Source organism: Apus apus, chromosome 6 (assembly GCF_020740795.1).
Source record: "Apus apus isolate bApuApu2 chromosome 6, bApuApu2.pri.cur, whole genome shotgun sequence".
Classification (NCBI taxonomy): domain Eukaryota; kingdom Metazoa; phylum Chordata; class Aves; order Apodiformes; family Apodidae; genus Apus; species Apus apus.
In genome coordinates, this window is record NC_067287.1 from 39444124 (window position 1) to 39463401 (window position 19278).

General features: G+C 40.6%; 1 protein-coding gene across 9 annotated transcripts in view; it reads left to right on the forward strand.

Moving 5' to 3' along the window:
• The window catches only part of AGAP1 (ArfGAP with GTPase domain, ankyrin repeat and PH domain 1), a 337725-nt gene that overhangs the window by 167582 nt on the left and 150865 nt on the right, over positions 1-19278 (forward strand). For 8 of the 9 annotated variants that reach the window (XM_051623022.1, XM_051623024.1, XM_051623027.1 and 5 more), the window contains 2 exons: positions 1581-1736; positions 6456-6548. In XM_051623022.1, the coding sequence (XP_051478982.1) occupies positions 1581-1736; positions 6456-6548 (249 nt within the window). The remainder of the gene's footprint in view (positions 1-1580; positions 1737-6455; positions 6549-19278) is intronic. The other variant, XM_051623026.1, reaches the window with a different exon arrangement.

The window sequence follows — 19278 nt, forward strand, 5'->3', positions numbered from 1 at the left end:
TCCATCTGCATTGTTTGGCCCTTCAGCCCAGTCATGATCTGCTTCTTGTCTCATGCCTCTTCCTTTTTATCCTTTGCTTCTTAGACTATTTTTTTAAAATAGAGGCAGTTTGAAAAAACTGAAAGAATCAGAAGAGGACTTGAAATCTTTGAGAGACTTCAACTGGATAATACAAAGGGTTGTTCACAACATGGTGGTTCTTCAGAGGTTTCATCTTACCTACTTGCAAACTGGAGATCCTGGTCCATACAGGGAGCATAGGAGAGGTCCCATTGTGCTGCTGGTGCCTGCCCTGCACAGCAGCTTTGTGCCCGTGTAAGACCAGTCACTAGTGCAGCAGCAACGCGGAAGAGCAGACACTGGAGTGCCTGCTTTCCCTTTTGAGCAACTTCACCTGGTGAATTCCTACTTACAGCAATCAAGGTGAGACCAAGTAATGGATTGGTATGGGAGAATCCTCCTCAAGCATCCTGGAAACACCTCTATACCCTCTTTCCTCACTTTCAGGAAACTTGGCTGCTGTAGAGGTGTTCTTTCACCTTTTAGTGTGCATCAGAGACCTTTATTTCCCCCTCCATATGTCAGGTGTGAGTAGTTGTCCAGACCCTTCACTCACTGCTACTCTCCTGGTGAGCTTTTTGTCAACAGCGTGCAGAATGTCCCCCTGTTGCCCTTACCAGTCCTCCATCAGCATATCCAGTGTATCCTCAAAGGATGTACTTGTATCTGATAGGGAAAAATCTCTCCTTTTGCCTTTCCAGACTACTTCCACATCTTTGTAAATTATGTTTTTAACACTTCTTTGTTTATGTGTAATAATATTAAAAAAAAAACAACAAACTTTGTTTCTAATCACCTTTTAGTCCTTCCCGTTCTGTCCAGTTTCCACTCAGTCCTGCTGTTAGTAACTTGTTACCTCAGTTCATTAATTGTTTCAGAGGTTAACTAAGTGACTGCTTTATTTCTTTCAAGACTCTGCTGGAACTTTATATTTTTGTCTGCTTTGAGTAGATTGGAATGTCTTCCCTTAAAATTTTGTACCTCTGTACCAATGGCTTCATCAGAGGTGTTAAGAACTGTATCACCATAGTAGCCATTTTACAATGTTGAATTATTTTCATTTTCTTGATTATCTGTCAGTGAGCTGATGTCTCCAGACTAGGATTAAGTCCAGCTATGCAATTCTGTGGCAGGTATTTTTTCTTTAGGTTTCAGGCAGAATTTGGTGTAGCAATTTTGAAGTAGAAAATTTTGAAGTAGAATTTACAGACTTTCCCCGAAGTTGCTTACTTGGAACACTAGTGTAACCTGTGAAACGATTTATATCCAGTTAAGGTTATATTGTGTAGAATGAAAATGTGCCTGCCATATCAACAGAGCTATCTTAAGTTTTCAAAAAAGAATGGCAGGAAAAATGTTTGAGAGCTTGGAACAGAACAAAGTGGCAGTAGGGCAGTCCCACTGTGCTCCTGAGCCTGGACTGCTGTTCTTGTGTGTCAGGACTAGGAAGGATACAGCTGTGGATTGTAATTTCTTGAAAGCAGTGTATCACTGTTTAAAACTGACTTTAATCCTTGCAGACCAGTAATGGAGGAGGGAGTTTAAGTGATTATTCCTCCTCTGTCCCATCAACTCCAAGCACCAGCCAGAAGGAGCTCCGGATTGATGTTCCTCCCACTGCCAACACACCAACTCCTGTCCGTAAACAGTCCAAGCGCCGATCCAACCTCTTCACGGTGAGTGAGCCAAGGAGGAGACTGTTGCTGTGTTTTACATAGTGCTCTGTGGTGGCAGCCTGAGCTTCAACCCTGGGGAGGTCTGATCCAGACAGGAGTGTTGAGATGGATCAGTAGGCTTGAAAACTAAAACATCTTAGAATTATCATGGGGCTATTCTGTTCAAGGACTTCCAGAGAAACTAAATACAGTGGGAATTGCTGTGAAACAGATGAATCCATGGCTGAATTTTGGAGGCTTTGGCCAGCTTCAGTTCTCAGATTTGTTTAGTTTCCCTGGTTTGGCAGTAATTAAAGACAGAGCTGGGCCTCTGCTCTGTAATCCTGCCCTTAAACTGAATAATGGTGCTGACTTGAGGCTTCCTTCTCAAGTCTCCTGTTCATAGACAGGTGTCAGGGTTTACCGTGGGGATACTGCAAAGTAACTACCCCATGCTGCTTCTATTATTGCAATCTCAACTCACTTTTCCTTTCCAGGGTTAAAAGAGGTGATGGAGATTAAAAATTTATTTTCTTCCCAAACCGTCTGTTTTTTGATTCATTGAGAGGGGAAAAAAATGTAAAAAATACAAAGCTTGTCTGGTTTGATATGACAGGTCTTTGTTATGCATAAGTAGTTTGGAAAATTATAATGAAGGCTTGAGTGATGATTTCCTTAGTTTAGCAGTCTTGCTGAAAGCTTTGGGATTGTATTGTGTGTGTAGTTGTGGGTTTGTAAGCATTTTTTTGGCACTTAACATGCTTTACAGCAGGCACAGAATCCCAGTGGGCTTGCATGTAAATTCCTTGGTGATTATTGCTACACAGTAGTTGTCTTTAGAAAGCCACAACTTGCCTGTCATCATAGAGAGCTTGTATTTTTTTTTTATTCCAATGGTGATGTCATGTTCACTTCCCAAAGCTAGCTTGCTGCTCGGTTGTATCCAGGGAACCACAAACAGGAAGGATGAAACCATTTCTTTATATTCTAAACAGAATCTGACTTCTTGGCCTTTGGCAAGTAGAAAGTTTTGTCATTATTTTGGAGTGACAGCACAGAGTCGCAGCGATCACATTTCACTTGCCAGTCTGGACAGTGACATTTTTATATCAAAACTCTAGGTCTTCAAACTCCTGCAGCATGAATAAAAATAATTCATTTGTGTTTAGGTGCAAAATTTGGGTGCAAAACAACAAAACATGAAAAAGTGAGCACTAGGTGAGAACGTGTTCGATTTTGATGCCGTAATTTTCTAGGAATCAGATTTCCTCCTGTTGGGATTACTGGCTGCTGCTGGGGCGTATTTAGCAGTTCCAAACCCCACTAGGTGTCAGTGTCAGCCCAGGAACTGCCAGCAGAGCCATCCCTCTGGAAACAGCTGAGATGCTACGGCATCCCTCTAAAGCATTCGCCGAGGGTTTTCTGGTCTGAAGGATGCAGAAGGTGCTCTAAGGGCTGTGTAGATGTTGTTGGAGAAACTGGGTTTTTTTTTAATTGGAGCTGGTGTAAATTTGAGGAGGGGAATAAAGAGAAATGTACACCATCCACAATCCTGGAAAAAGGTTTGAGAGGGACATAAAGTCAGCTGCATTTGCTGCAAACAAATAGGTTTGTGAGAATAGCTTAGTAAGGACCAAATTTGCTCATATAGAGGATGTTGGTAGTTGTCTTAATGTCTAATAACTGGGAAAAAATTGTGGGGAAAGTTAGACCCATGGGAAAAAAAAATATTTTACTTTTCAGAATTAGTTTCACCTTAGAGGTGTGGGTATATTGAATGTTGTGTAATGAGTTTGCCTGTAATCCATGTGCTGACCCTGCTGTAACCAAGGTTTCATGCCCTGCCACTCAAGTTGTAACCTGAAATTATTTAATTGAATAAATAGATGACCAATATTTTCTGTCTATTTATGAACAGAGTGCATAATATTTTACTGTTTAGCTCTGGGTTTCTTGCTGTGCTTCCTTCCTAGTCTATTATTTTCTTATGCCTTTATCACTTACATAATCAGTTATATTCCTGTTTGATTGCAGATTACTCCTTGTTGTCTAGCGTAGGTAATATGTTTCATTTCCTACATGAAGATCCTCTAGTGTGGGAAGAAAACTGGATTAAGTAGAAAACAGATAAGATTTTTCTTAAATTGATTACAGCTTTTAAGTTGGAATAGGGTTGAGAATTTTAAGCGTATTCATGTTTAAATGCATTAAATGCAGTATCTGATCTTGTACTTTCAATAATGTTTTCTGTAAAGCTATTGTTCAAATAGCTGACTTTCTGTTTAGGTGATAAAGTAGATTAAATATTAGCAGAAGATTAAATGTTCTTTGTTTTGGGCAGTGTATGAACAAGGACAACTAACAATTAGTGTGTTATTATACAGATGGGGGATTTAAGCTGCCACTTCAGGGAAGAGCAGATTGTAACTGTGTCCCCTCTCCTGTATGTTGTGAGTGAGCTTCTGGTACCCTGAGGGCCATCTCCTTTCCCATGTTGCAGAATTGCAAGCGAGACTTTTTGACAAGTTAAAATGAACCCGGATTCTGGCTGTGCCCAAACTCAGGTGCTGTGTTCCTCTGGGACTAAGTCTTGTTTCACAGACTGCACATGGGCAAGGTTTTATGTTGATGCAAAGCTTCCCATGGCAAGGGGAAATGAGTCAAATGATACACATGCAGGTGTGTTAAGTTTTTTGAGGCTTTTCCTGTTTCACTTCAACAAAGTTTTAAATAGGATTTGATGTGTAGATGGGACATCAGGTAAAGTCCTAGCAAATGTTGATCCAGTATGGTTTAGAGACTAATTTTTTACACTACAGGATGTAAAATGGATTGTGTGTCTCACAGGTAGAAAAGCATCAACTATCAGATTATACCTGTATTTCACTGCATGATTTGCCTTTATAAATAGCAGAGCCCGCTAAGGTTCTCCTCTGGAAAATGTTGTGTCTTCTGTGATTACAAGCAGCTAGAATAGAATATGCCTACCAGAAATTCCGCCGTTTCTGTACTTTGGGCATTTGACAATATTTTGCCTGTAGGAATTTCCCTTCTGTGTGTGGTGTATTATTTCCAGTTGCAGATACTTTCACAGAATGGAAGAAATGCGATGATTTACAAATAAAAACTAAACCAGCGCATAGATATTTAGCTTGCTTTTCAGAGGCAGGATCCTTTCTTTGAAAAAGAAATAGAAAAGAAACATTCAAGTTGACAACTTCCCTCCCAAAGATTTGGCTACCTTCAGTGAGTTTCTTAAGGATGTCACTTACGGGCGCTTTGCACCATTGAAGCATTGTTTTGCCTTGTATTATTGGGAACTGGCACTTTCAGATTCAGAAATCTGTCTTGAAGGACGAGGAACAATAGTTATCCTGAACATTGGATTTAATCCCTCCCACTTGTTTTGCTTTCTTTCATTTATTCTTTGTTTAATTTCCCGGCACGTCATTCCGTTGCCCCGAACCATAGTAACTAGTGATAGGAGCCCATTCCCGGCGGAGCCGGGAGAGCAGCACTGGATCCCTGCTGTGTAAATGTGTTGCTTAGAATGGTGTTACTTGAAGTCCTCCTCCCTGGGTTTTCTCCCTCCCCTTCCCTCCTCTCGTGCCCGAAGGCAACTGCTTTGGGGATTTTTTTTTTTCTTCCTTCCACCCCTTCGTATAGCATGGAAAACAGGTATTAGTTATCTGCCATCCTAATTGTTCTCTTAATTTCAGTGTCTTTCAAACATCTCTTTCCACTGAAAATGAAAAGCAGGATCTTGTGTTGCTCTGGCTTTCATTAACTTCCCATTGTGGTACTGGACATGGCAAATGTATTCCTTTCATATATCATCTCTGATTTGAAAAGCACATGAAAATGTTTTCCCATTTTCGATATTGTGTGAGTAATGTTCCTATTGAAAAGTAATGGAGTGAAGTTGTCACTTGTCAGCTCAGTTATTAAGGAGGATGACTCTTAGGTCTTCTTTTTGTAATAAAATAAATCTGTCAAAATCATTATGCTCGTGCATTCTTTCACAATAATGGGCTGGAATCTGAATAACTTCTTGAAATTCCTGTATAACTTTATAAAGTCATGAAGTGAGCACTGTGAGCTTACTCCTAGGGCAATTCTAGTGCTATAGAAAGCCAAGATCAGGCAATTCAGGTTTTAAACATTGCTTAAATTTTCCTCATGCTGATTTTTCTTCATTGTGTTCAAATACCTGTTTTCAGCATCAATCACTACCTTTCCTTGCAATTCCAACTTTCTATCCATCCAAAAGTAGGGGGAAAAAAAGTCGCTGTGATCAAAACCAGCATCATAAAATCGCATTTCTAAGTAGCTGATCACATTTCTAAAAAACACACAGTTCTAAGATAAACGTATGCATGCATATATCAGGGGGTTTTTAATGAGAAGCTGGAACCTTCGTTCCTCTTTGGAGCTACTATTGGAGACTTCAGAAACATGTCCTCTGATCTGCTGGGTCTTCAGGCAGTGAAAATGTAACTCTTTAAACCCCAACACCATTTTGAACAAGTGGATGGTTGAAAATTTGAGGCAGCATTTTGGTATCCAGATTTTGGGGACAGTTGTTTGCTTTTGTAGATTCTAACCCACATCTTTTGAATCTCCATTTATGTGTCAAAATACTTTTTTTTAATTGCATTAAAAAGAAAAAAAAAAAAAAGAAGCATCCTCAGTGTGAATTGCTACATTTAATGGAGCACAAACTTTCTTTTTGCTCTGCAGTCTCGGAAAGGGAGTGACCCAGACAAAGAGAAGAAGGTCCTGGAGAGCAGAACAGATAGCATTGGAAGCGGCCGTGCAATCCCAATTAAACAGGTAATGCCGAAATACTTTCTTTTTTTTTTTTCCCCTTTCCATAGTTGGAGCCACACCTCGGGTCTTAAGCGCTGGGATGGCTGCCCGCGGGCCAAGATGCCTTTGATGTGCTCCGGTGATGAATGTGGAAGTCACTCACTTGACATCAATTAGGAGAGGTTCCTATGTGTATTAAAATAGGATCATTAGAATAAGAAGAGGGAAAATGTGACAACAGGCCTAATGAAGTGCAGTCTGCCGGCCTGCATATGGAGCGGGTTCCTAGGCTGTGCTGGCTTCAAAGCTGCCTTTGTAGAGGGGGCTTTGATTGGGCCGTGTGCTGCCAGTCGGCAGGGTAAATCAGATCGCTCGACAAGAGCCCCTTGTGATCGCAGAAATAGCCTGATGTGGCCCTAATTTGCTACTGCAGACGGACATCTGAACACAGTTTCAGGCTGGTTTGTAACAACGAGGCAATTAGTTGTGATAATCATAGCCGGTGTGTCAGCTGTGCACTCTTGTTTGTAATTTGCTAATGAAGGAATTGTAACTTTGATTAGGTTCAGTTTCATTTAGACCTTATTATATAAGAGAATGTTTACAGCTGTAATGTGTGGCCTTAATTAAACTTCCTCATTACACAACAGGACTTGAATTCAAGGATTTGTTTTGGTCTGTTTTACTAGCCTAGATGCACTTTCATTAGCCCGGAAACTCGATGCTAAATTGTTGCCGCGAACGCTCCTTTGAAAGGGGGCAGCAATGCTGGCATCTGAGGCAGTGTTTGGCTGAAGGAGATAATTTACTTTCTCAAATGCAATTACACTGAATTCACGTGGTTAAGAACACCATGCTCAGCATTGGTACAGGATGCTTTACAAATAGTTTCTGCTGCAGTGTTTGCAAGTATTTGCTTTCATGTGAGTTACTGTGCCTTAGAGAGCAAAAGCGCTGAGGGAAAGGAGCTTGTTTTCTTCCCACACGGTTGTTTCCAGTTCCTTTTGGTGGCTTTCCTAGCCTTCTGAGGGTCACTTGTCTTTCCTAATTTTTCTTCAGTCCATGCTTCATCTTGCCAGGTAGTGCTGAGTCTCTAGTTTGGTGGGTGGGGAAATGGTGTTTTGGGAGGGTTTTTTTTGTTGTTTTTTTTTTAATTTGGGGGTGAGGGGAAGATGGTTTTGTACCCTTCACCATTTGCAGTGATTTTCTTTCTTAAAGGCTGTTTGGGACCATCAGGCAGCAGAAGTACTGTTGTGTCTGTGAATCTCTAGCAGACACATTTTAATCAAACACTCTACAATTCAGAAGAGCAGTTTGAAACCAATCAGCTCAGTATTTGGCTCTGTGTTCAGGGGAGATTCCAGGCATTTAAAACAAGCTACATTTTTTTTTCTACAGCTTTTGTATGGTACGAGATGGGTTAGACCAGCTGGAATTCTTTTGGGTACTGCTAATTAAATGAAAGTGTCCATGAATGCAGCTGAGAATGCAAAACTGAGAAATATACTTTTCAATATTTATTCAGGGCATACATACTGTTCTTTTCTAAAATGCTGTTGTATGAAATTAATTTAATTAAAAATGCACTTGTAGGAAGAGTATTGTAAGATAAGCGTATTAAGTGTCATTGCTCTATGTTGTAGTGAAATATCCCTTAACAATATCTTGAATTTCTGTATTGCAAAATTCTCCCTGTAGTCCCTACTTTTGTACTGAGTATGACCACTCTTTTGGGAATGTGTACTTTCTGTTATTAATCCCAATTATGGTAATTTCATTTTGTCACGTACAAGCAATTACCAGCAAATATTTGTGCAGGTCTGTAGTCAGCAGATCCATCCTGTTCACTGGGGTTTTGGGAGAAGGAGGAGGTTGAATGGCATACAGTGCTGTAGGATGGCTGCTCTCAGTGGCGTTTCACATCGTACTTATGTGTCAAGAGAGTGGATTTTGGAGTTCATTGCTGTTCTGCTTTATAGATGCTCTGCAGTAAAGTGCAGGAGACCAGTGTCTCCTAGCCTTTGATGCAAAAAAAAGATGGAGAAGGATAAAGTGCCTTTTTCACTTGGAAACATTGAATTAAAAGTTGAAATATGATGTGTTTCATAATGACAAAGTTGTATTACAGTTTAAAAACATACATTAGTTTGAAATCATCTTTCATTACAAACTAGGCTGTTTCAAGCAGACATGGCTCCTGAAGGTTGACCAGGGGATAGCTTTTTGTCTACCCACTATGTAGATGGAGAGCTCCTATCAGTAGAGGTGGCACCAAGTTAAGCTGCTGAGATTACTCTTGGTGGGCTCTACAGGTGGCACACAGGAGGGTGTTTCTCTGAGGCAGTAGAAATTCCTGCTAGAAATGATGGGGTGTCTAATTTTTTTGCATTAACTGTGAATAAGGCAGACGGATGTGAAAAGGAACTTTTATGACCTAGAAACTTCAGTATGTCATGCTCCTGTGCTATGAGAAACCCATTCCTTCACCAAACATTTAGGTGATAAAGGGCCAAAATGCCTTTGCCAGATTCATGCATATACTTTTCTGTTGCATTTTTGGGACAACTTCAAAAGCATGCAGTGACCAGGCCTCTTTAATACCTGTTGTCAGTACTTTTTTTTATTTGCTGTAAGTTCTTGCGCTGGGGGCAGGGCAGCATGTGCTTCTGGTGCAAGGCACAAGGACAAGCTCCTTGTAGATCAGTGCTTCAGTTGTGTTGGTTGATCCTACTAGCCCTTAAAAAAAAAAAAGTTTCAGTTGAAATTAATACAGTGGACTTTGTTCTCAGTTCGTTGCTATTTGGGGAAAGAAGCAACGCCAAAAAAGTTAATAGAAGAAAGAAACTGTCTTGCTGTTCAGATGTTGAAACCAATGGTTTTGTTATCCAGTTTATTCTGTGCTGCCCATGGGTTGTTCTTACCTTCCAAAAATCAGAAGTACTGTCTCCCAGCCTTGAAAAACAAGCACAAAAAAAACCCCCAACAAAAAGAGTGAAAAGCCAGTTCATGTGGGACTGGAAGTGTTCTGGTTTTGAGGAAGAAATTAAATCTCTTCCAACATACAGGAGCACATGAAAGGGGAGAGGAAGAAGTTGGTATCAGTCTAGTAGGTTTGTTTGTGGTGGGGAGAGAGTACAGAGTGAGTATAAGGGAAAGTGATCTCTCTAGGAAGTGTAAAACCATGGTAAGTGACCCAGACTCGTTGTCAAGTATAATTTCTTTTCATAGATCAGTTCTACTGCAGCTCTTGAGCCAGCATTCCTGTGGTTGATGTGTATTTGGTGATGGAGGACTAGGGGTTTTTCTGGGGGCATCTCCTGATTTTTTTCTCTGGTCTTTTGAAGTGAGCTATGCTGCCATAGTTATCATTCTGTATCTCAGCCTCTCTGGGACCCAGGTACAGGCTGCACAGCTCCCAGAGTTTGGTGTGGCTTTTGATTGAAAGAAGCCAGATGTTGCAACCTGCTCCTCAGTTCCTGTTCTCTCACCCTGAATTCCTGAGGATTTGAGGGAAACAGGCAAAATTATAAATGCAATGTTTCCGTCTGAGGAATCGCCTCATTCCTTTAGGGCTTCCTCCTTAACTTAAAGCAGTCTGGTCAAAAAGAGTTAATGTTCTTACTCTTTCTGTCCTTTCTAAATGGTAAAAATCTCTTTTCACTGCAGTGCTGAATACGATTTTATTGGGCTAAGCGTATAAAACTGTTCTGATGAACCTCCTTGCAGACACCCAAAATATAGGCAATAAAAACCAAGCACATTCTTAAAATGTGCCTGCTAACTTCTGCCAAAATACTCCAAGTAAAATTTTGGGATGGCCATCTTCCTGGGAGTTACAAAAACACCTTCAGCATTCGGACCAGTATCAGCATGCCTTAAGTCCTGTGCTCTCAGCATCCGTTGAGAACTGCAAATGCCAGAATTTGACAAAAAGAAAAAAAACCAACAAAACAAGTGAAAAAAATGGTTAGACTGCATGTTTAGTGCCTTTCATGGTTTGGAGGGTGTTATAGGAGACTGCTGAGGTGCTTCAGTTTTACTTTGTTACACGTTAAAATCTGACTTTCCAATGTTTGGGTCTTAATGTAATTGCTCTTTCTGCAGTCTCACTTGTAATGCTATTTAAATATCTTCTGCCAACCAAATGGAGTCAGAAAATGACTAGAAGAATATTAGCCCAGAGTTAAAATCGCCGAGAAAGGGGCATTAACACTAAAAATATTTATGCTATCTGCTGTAGCATTTTGCATACTACTCTTAAAGCAAACTTAGGGTGAATGGCTTGCTGGGTTTGGAGCATCGTCTGTTCAAACACATTTATTCTGAAAACGAAGACATGTTCCTGGTAGCCTGAGTGAGTATTTTGAAGCACATGTTAGGTTGCCTGGTTTAGGGTGACATACTTTCTAGGCTGAGGTTTTTGTGCAGCCTTTTGGGAAGATTAGTTTGTTTTCTGCAGTCTTGCTAAATCTTTATCAGTAGGGCATATTCAAATGAAAAAAAAAGCACAACAAGAAAAATAAAAGCAAGAAGCTCAGCTCAGCGGTGAGTGGGCTTGTCATGTATTAATTTTTCATTGCTGTGGAGAATTGTACATACATAATCACTTGATTGCAGTGGGAGTTAGCGAGCTCCTATGGTGTCATTTGCATAAATCTTGTTAAGTCAATGGCAGTTAATGAAGTACAAATGAGCCTGGAGAAGGTGACATGCAAATCGTGGGTGGCAGATGGGAGGTCTGTTTTTGGGATGGCAGCTGTGTGCTCTTTCTGGTTTTTATTTTTTTCCCTCTCCTACACCCATCCCCCCCAGATTAGAGTGTAAATAAGTACATAAGAGCTGGCCTTGACTTTCTGCTTCCAGACCTTCTTCTGTTTGCCATTTGCACTTAATGAGAGATGCTCATATTGTTATACAGCACAACTATATAACCTTGACTGTTCTTTTACCAAAAACTGGTTAAAATAGGGCTTGACTGGTTACCTCATCCCTTGGCTTACCCTGGGAGGTGCTGCACCTCATGTGCACCCAAATTCCTGCATCATTTCAGAATAGCAAACTTGAAGTCTGACTTAAAGATAAATGTTCTGATGGATAATGTTACACTGATGACCTAGTGAAAAATTTGCCATCCATGACTTGCAGAGGTGAACTTCAGAATCCATTCACTTCTCTCAATTTGCAAGTGGCTGTACTAGAGAAAGTCAGATCTCTTATTTGGGCTTTACTTTTAGCTGATAATTCAAATGACCTTCTTTGCCTACCAGCTTGGTGCATTTAAGTACATGAAAGTAATCTTAATGTATTTAGGTGTTTTGTCTTGTTTTGTTTTGTTTTTTTTTAACTCTGTACTAAAAATGGCAGATGTTTTTTTAGGTCAGGAGTAAGAGGGGGCTTCATCAACAAATGGAGGGGGCATCACTGATTTGCTCTTTATGAAGCAGAGTTTGGTTCCTGGATGGACCAGCTGCAGTTTTTCCTTAAGATGGGCATAAACAAAGCTGGAACTTCACAATATACATCTGAATTTTGTAAAAAACAGCATTAAACTTGACAAAGTGCTTTCAAAGAGCATCAAACTTTGCATGAAAACATGTCACTTCAGTTGAGTAGCTTCCAAAATAGTTGAGAAGTTGTGTTGCAGCTTATGATCCCATATCAGCAATGTGGGTTTTTTAAAAATAACTTTTTAAATTAAGTTTTGGACTCTTGAGAATTGCCTGTTCACTTTTGTTTCAGGCTGGACCATTGTGTTGTCTATTTAACATCTTTCCTAAGTGCCCTTGTTTTAGAAGAGTATGACTGAAACGATTTGTCAAAAAACTTTCCTTTTCAGGGAAAAATCTGTGCTATTTTTAAGATGTACTTTAAAAAGGCAAAATACAGAATATTTACTTAAGGTTTTTGCTATTGAGCGCTTTTAATACATTTTGTGCTGCTCTGCAGAAATAATCTGTGTCCAACATCTGAACAGCAGCCCCTGGCCTGAGGACCTCAGAAAGTACCTGAAAACAGGAAGTGGAGGATTTAATGTAGTTTATCTCAAATTTTTTTTTTTAGTGGAATTCCTTGTAGCAGTCTCTCTGGATTCATGTCTGGGTAGCAGCTTTGCAGATGACCTGGAGCAGTGTGCCTCTCCCCAGCCAAAGGGATGCCTTCTGGAGAGTGAGGAGGGGACAGCTGCAGGGTAAGGGAGGACCTTCTGGTACCAACCACCTTCCTTCCTTCACCATAGCCAAGCTTAGGCTGTCCATATGCATTTCTTCCCTTATTTCTGAGCACTACATTTCCAGAGTTGCCTTTGTTGTAAACTTTTAGCTCAAGTGGGACTGAAGCATATTTATTCCTTTTCAGTCTACAATTGCTTGACATTAAAAAAAGAGGCTTTTAAAGCTTCCTTTGGATTTTAATGGACTTTGCCCCATGTTATCTTCCTGTCCTCTTGGCTACCTACTGGTCTGTGCTGCTAAACATCCTTATTTACTCTCTTCTCTAAAGATGTAGGTGCTTGACTAGACCTTTTCTTCTTCCCAACCTCCTTGTGTTATTTTTTTAGCTGGGGCATTTCTGTGTACAACAACAGTTCCACAATTCCTGTGTGTAATAAAACACAAGGCTGTGTTACCTTAGTCCTTCCCGTTGAGCCAGAAAGAAGATGGTACCTGAAATGTGTTTTCCCTAGCAGTTCTCAGGGCTGTCTGCACAGCTGGTGGAGCGTTTCAGCTAGTAAAGCAGTGTCTTGGAAACGGGTTTTGAAAAGAGCTCATCTGCCATGTCTAGTCAGTCAAAAAAGGATGTCCTTAGTTGTCCTGGCTAGCAGAAGAGCGCTGTAATGCTTCAGGCAAGTGTCAGACCCAAGACCCGCCACCCTCATGAACAACAAATGCTTTTTTGCAGCAGGTTTCCTGAGTATAAATGTTTCTTTTGGATCTATGAAAAGGGAGAACAAATAAGCAACCATCTTAGCAGCTATTGCCTAATTCATCTGTCTTGACAAGGTGAAAGAAAAGCCCCCGTTTCACTGGTGTAGAGACCCAAACTTCTGTGATGCTGCTCCTGCTCCATCTTCCACACCAAAGCACTCACCAGATCTACTAATTATTTGCTTTCATTTATGGATGCTCATGTAGGCTTCAAGAGAGTTGTTTGCAAGTCAATATTGGTGCCTCCAGAGAGTGGCTTTCCAAAATTCAGGAATTATGTGTTTCACAAGGAACTGGCAGATGACATAGTTTCATTTATTTCTATCTAGAGTGAGGTGTAATTTCCTCTGTCACACTTGTGTCTAATCACAGTAATCAGTATCCAGATCTGCTTGTACAAACACGAGGCTGTGGTCTTTAGCCAAATACTCTTTATTGCTGAAATCTTCTGTGTAATTCCTCCGCAATTGTTTATAATCAGAACATACACATTTTGTTGTGCTTTTAATTAGCTGATTACTAGTTACAAAATGTTTTGTACTCACTGTGGTTCTGTAAATTGTTAACTGGTAGCTACCAGTATAATTAAATATTTCAGAGCACTTGGCTATGGTTGCATTGAACTGTGAAGAAATAATGTTATATAGCCAATCAAAAAGAGATACTTGTAAACTCATTTAAAGCGTCAGAGTGTGTTAGAACTATCATGGTGATGCTTATTGCAGGAGAAATTAAAGATACAGTTTTGTGCTAAGAGGCAATACAGAAATTAGTTCCTGAATTAGTTGTTAATTGATTTGGTAATTCCCTCGGGTCTGCATGCTCTTTTTTCCTTTCTCGTGGTTGCATTCAGTTAACAGTGACTATTCCCAGTGCACTTGAAATATTTTTTCCAATTAGATCAAATGTGCCCTCATATCAGAGGAACAGCTATGGCTACATGGACCTGCCTGGAAATAAGGTTTCATTTCACTGAGAAAGCTGGTTTTGTGAAATAGCATGTAGTTTGGTCTCCCAGTATTTGAGGGTCCCTAAAACATGAGGTTTTTGTCTCCCATCCTATATATTGCCCTTGTTTTGTTTCCAGCTGCCTTCAGTAGTAGCAGAGTGATAGTCCCACATGTGCTAAGGTCACAGGCGTAAAGTCATTTGCTCAGTTTCCAAGGGATGCTTGGTTGGCTGGGGAGGGTGATGTACAAGAGTTGTTAGAGGCCTTGCTGCTCCCCTAAAATTAAAGCCTATGTTGGTATGCATATTGCTTTCAAACAACTGAAGATCTATAAGTGTCATCTTATTATTATGTTTTTCAAATACATTAATTTATTAATTTTTTTTGTGACTATGACCTTGAATTTACTGGGAGTCTCTGATCCTCATAATGGAAACAAACTCGTGGTTTGTGAATTAATTCACCAGTTTAATTTCAGGCTGGCTTGCTTTTTTACTCTTCCTAGCTCAAAAAATTGACATTGTGATACAATTATGTATTAGTAATGTAATGGTAAACATAGTATTCTAATTTTTAAAGATTTTTACTTGTTAGATAAATGTATTTTGATACTTCTTAGCATCAGTTATGGCGGGGGGTGCTCAAATGAAAAAATAATGCTCCGTTTGTCTGTGTGACACAACCCATGGAGTGAACAATGGAGAACACTGATTCTGTGTATACTGCCTCTTAGGACAGTGATGAAAGGATAGGGTATCAAGCAACTTTAAAAAAATCCCAAGCAAACAACAAAACTTCTTGTTTCCTCAGTGATTATTTGATATCCACGTTAATGCCACAAGAGCTGGTAGCATGCTTAGGACTGCTGAGCAAGAGGTGTCCAACTTGATGCTCTCTTTTTTAAAAAAATCCCATCTAAATGTAATGCTCTCACTTGTTTCTTAAGAGGTAAGGAAAAACTTTTGGGTTTGACTAGTAGCTAGTGATTCCTTAGCTGACACATCAGATATTATTGTATCTCTTGCATGTTGTTAAGATTCCAGCATCTATTTGGAGTAGAGTGTAGATCAGGTTAAACATCCTTTGAGACACTGTGGGGAGAGGAAGGAAGAAAGTGCCAGAGAACCTGTCACCCTCTACAGAAATTGTCAGGCAGGAGCTTCTCTTATCTAAAAAAATAATAAAATAAAATGGCAAAATAAAAGCCAACAACATCTGACTATGGCTGTGTAAAAGGAGCAGGTGCTGCTTTTTAGGGTAAACCAGTCAAGGATCTGTTTTCCAGTGCTGTGCTCATGTAAGAAGGGAGAGAGTCTTTGTGTTTTCTGGGGCTCTGCCATGAGCTTCTCATCTTTTGCCCAGTGCTTGATGCCAGCAGAGAAGGGTTTCCCTGACCTCCATGTGTCTGGGCCCTGTACCAGTGCAGTGAGTAGGACTCGAGCCAGCAAGAAGCAAACCAAGGAGTCTCTCCAGGGAAGCTTTGGAGAATTTAATCCTCTTGGGGTCTTCTTATCCTCTTCTGTGTGCCAGTGTATTGCAAACCCACGTATAGAACATGGCGAAGATGTGTCAGAATACTCTAGGGGAGAGAAGAAGGGAATGATCGAAAGCAATGTAGATGAAAAAGAGCACATCAATAAAGCCAGCCACAATACAACTTTAAAAAATTTATTAGACTTTTCCAGCACTGAAATGGTGTAATATATCAAGGTGGCATCTCAGTGTGACATGCAGAGGTTGACAGCAGTGAGGTCACCAAAGCATCTTCCCTGTTGCCCGTAGGATAAGAGCTGGCCCCTGGCCGGAAGCCTTTGGCTCAATGTGGTTGTGGCTGGAGAATGCTTCAGTAGTTGCATCTAGAAAAGACTGACAAAAGGCATTCCCTTTATTTGAACCATCTATATCTACCCAGATAGATTTAAAAAAACAAACCAAAACCAACTTATGGCATCACTCGGTGGCTTATTGAGTGTGCATGATTTTATAAATGAAGAGCAGAAATAATTGACCTTTAGTTATTTTAGTGGCTGAGACCTGGAGATGCCTTCATGGCAGTGATTTCTCATCAGCTGATAACGGCTGTGAAGAAAATGACTGCAAACCCTTCAGGACAGTACGTGCTTCCAGAGCTGCACGTGCTGCTGGGTTTGGGTTGGTGGGAGCGCGTTGAAGTGGGGGTGCAAAACAGAACATTCCTTCTACAAAAAAGCCTTTGTTTCCAGGGGCTGCTGTGTGTTGGAGGTGAGGTGGTGTGCATCTGGGCTGTGGTGTCTGGAGCTCTTCTCTGAGGGCAGGAGTGGGGCCCAAGAAGTGACATAACAAGATGAAGTAGAAAGCTTATGACAGTTAGCAAGTGAGACTGCCTGATAGACTTTGGTTGACACAATGATTATTAATACGTTGTAAAGATGTTTTGGGGATTCCACCATCTTTGTATGGTTGCCAACAAAATGTTGACAGTTGCATTGTGGTTAATAAATTCATTTAGATTTATAAGCATTGTTTACAGAACCTGTTCGCCTGCTGAAACTCTAACAGCATCTGTTCCTTCTTACTAATTAACTGCTAATTACGAATGAGCTTTGTGTGTTTGTCAGTATAACTGGCTCATGCATTTTGTAAGGAACATTAACAAATTGATTTACATAGTGGTAAAGCAATCAAAAGAGTAAACTGAACAGCACGCATTGAAAGCCCTTTAGCCTAATTTTTTGAAAGAGGAAAACTTTGGGCTTGCTAAATATTTTCATAATTCCTTTGGTACCTTTTATGTGTATTCCATGTGTATCCAGATTGGATGCTGGTCCAACATCTCTTGTTTCTTGGTTTGGTTTTGGTTGGGTTTTTTTTTTAAATAAAAAGCATTGGCACTGTTAGTATTTGACACTTGTGACTGAACATTTATCCAGGATGTAGGTACAGTAAATGGCATGAAGAAGGAATATCGTTCTTGGGGAAGGCAGAGGGGAGAAGTGGATCTTTGAAATATAGGTACTCTGATGACTATAACTATTTTGTTATCAATCTTCAAAATCCCAGCTATGCAAGTCCTTGCACTTTGATTAAAATACTGTTTTCTCTAATCCTTCTTGTACTCTTCAAAAATCTTCTGACAGTGCTAATTACCAAAACATCTTTAGAGCAATCTCAGCAGGCAAGGCAGATATTGGCACTTACATATTTTTAATTTAAAGGGAATAATTCAGTAGTATAATTCTTTAAAAATAAAAAAGGGTGTATTTTGCATGAATTGGAAGGAAGAAAATCATATAATTGAAGGTTGTGTTTAATATAAAGGATCTTTCACCTTAGGACAAATTGGAGATGAGTGAAATGATTAGATGACATGGATATATTTCACTTACAGCTTGTAAAGCTTGAAATGAGCGTTGTTACTAGTATTAGGGAGATGACTAAAGCAATGCAAACACAGTTGCAGGATTACTTTTCCTGAGTGCCTTAATAAAACTGTGAGGAATATGCAGGGTGGTTTGGATAGACTAAAACTTGCCAGAAAAATTAGATTGCTTTTTTGATAGAATTTCAAAATAAGTTCATGAAGCAAACCTATCAGATGCAAAATATTTGGATTTTACTAAAGCATTTTGTTACTGCCTCACTACATCTTCATTGAGAGTTTATCCAAATGTGTTTGGCTGAAAACCATGGTGTAGATGAAGAATGGTCTGTTAGATGCTAAACACAAGTGGAGCCAGCCCCTGATCTGCACGGGCTGGACGGAGCAGGACGGAGCATTGCTCAGCATTAGGGCTGGTGCCATTAGCCCTGCCATCAGGGGTAGTGTTGGAAGCACAGGCACACCAACAGCAGTCACAGTGGTCAGCCCTAGCAGAAAGCTGGAGCACCAGGAGAGGCATGTCAAAAAGGGGGCAAGGACTAGAGCTGGTGACTAAATGAATGGAGATTTGGCTTGTAAAGATGCAGGTCATAGAATCATGAAGGTTGGAAGGGACCTTAAAGATCATCAAGTTCCAACACCCCTGTCATGAGCAGGGAACCCACCACTAGGTCCATAGAAGCCAAATCACCCTCATCTGTCCTGCCTACTTGCATATGCCATAGTCTTTTTGTTCCTTCGTGTTCACTAGCAAATTCCTGACAGAGCACTGGGTGCTGTCTCTTACCAGCCTTCCATGTCTGCTATAATGAGTGTGTTCATCCTTGTCTAAAATAACTGTGAAAAAAAGGGCAATGTAGTATTCAAAGTTTATTCACTTGAATGGGAGGCGATCTCAGGGTAAGCTGAGTTAAAATCTAGCTACCCAAATTTCTGCTGGTTTAACCCAAGTTTGGAAGGTATTCTGCCTTTATATCCTTATGACATCTCCCCGAGACACTTCTCCAATGACCCCACCAACAAGAACCTGTGGATGCGTTTGGAACCAGCACTCCGCATTGCAGCCCTGTTTGCATGGTGAAACGGGGCGGCTTTCCTTCCAAAACCCAGGGCTGGCTTCTCTCTTGAACTCTTGTCAAGGTAGGGCTGGAGGTGACGAGTGCCTGCAAGTTCAAATGGGGTTTCTATTTGAGAAGTGAATGCAAATGATGGGTGTGCTTTGAGGCTACAAAACCAAAGCATAGAGGTGTAAAAGAGATCCAGCTCCAGCCCTGGGAACGACACATGGGCTGTTTGAGGGTCAGGTGCTGCAAGAGGCACACAGGCTCCTTACAGACACACTGCTGAGGTGAAGGGGTGAAGGCAGTGCTGGGGAGAGGTCCCACCTCTGCAGCTCTAAAGCTAGGTCAGTTCTCTGGCTAAAGGTGTTTTCCACTGGCCATCACAGTAATCGAGGCACATTAGCAGTCATGATGGGAGTTCCCATATCAGATCACTGCTTATAGGATTGGAGGGCTAATTGCA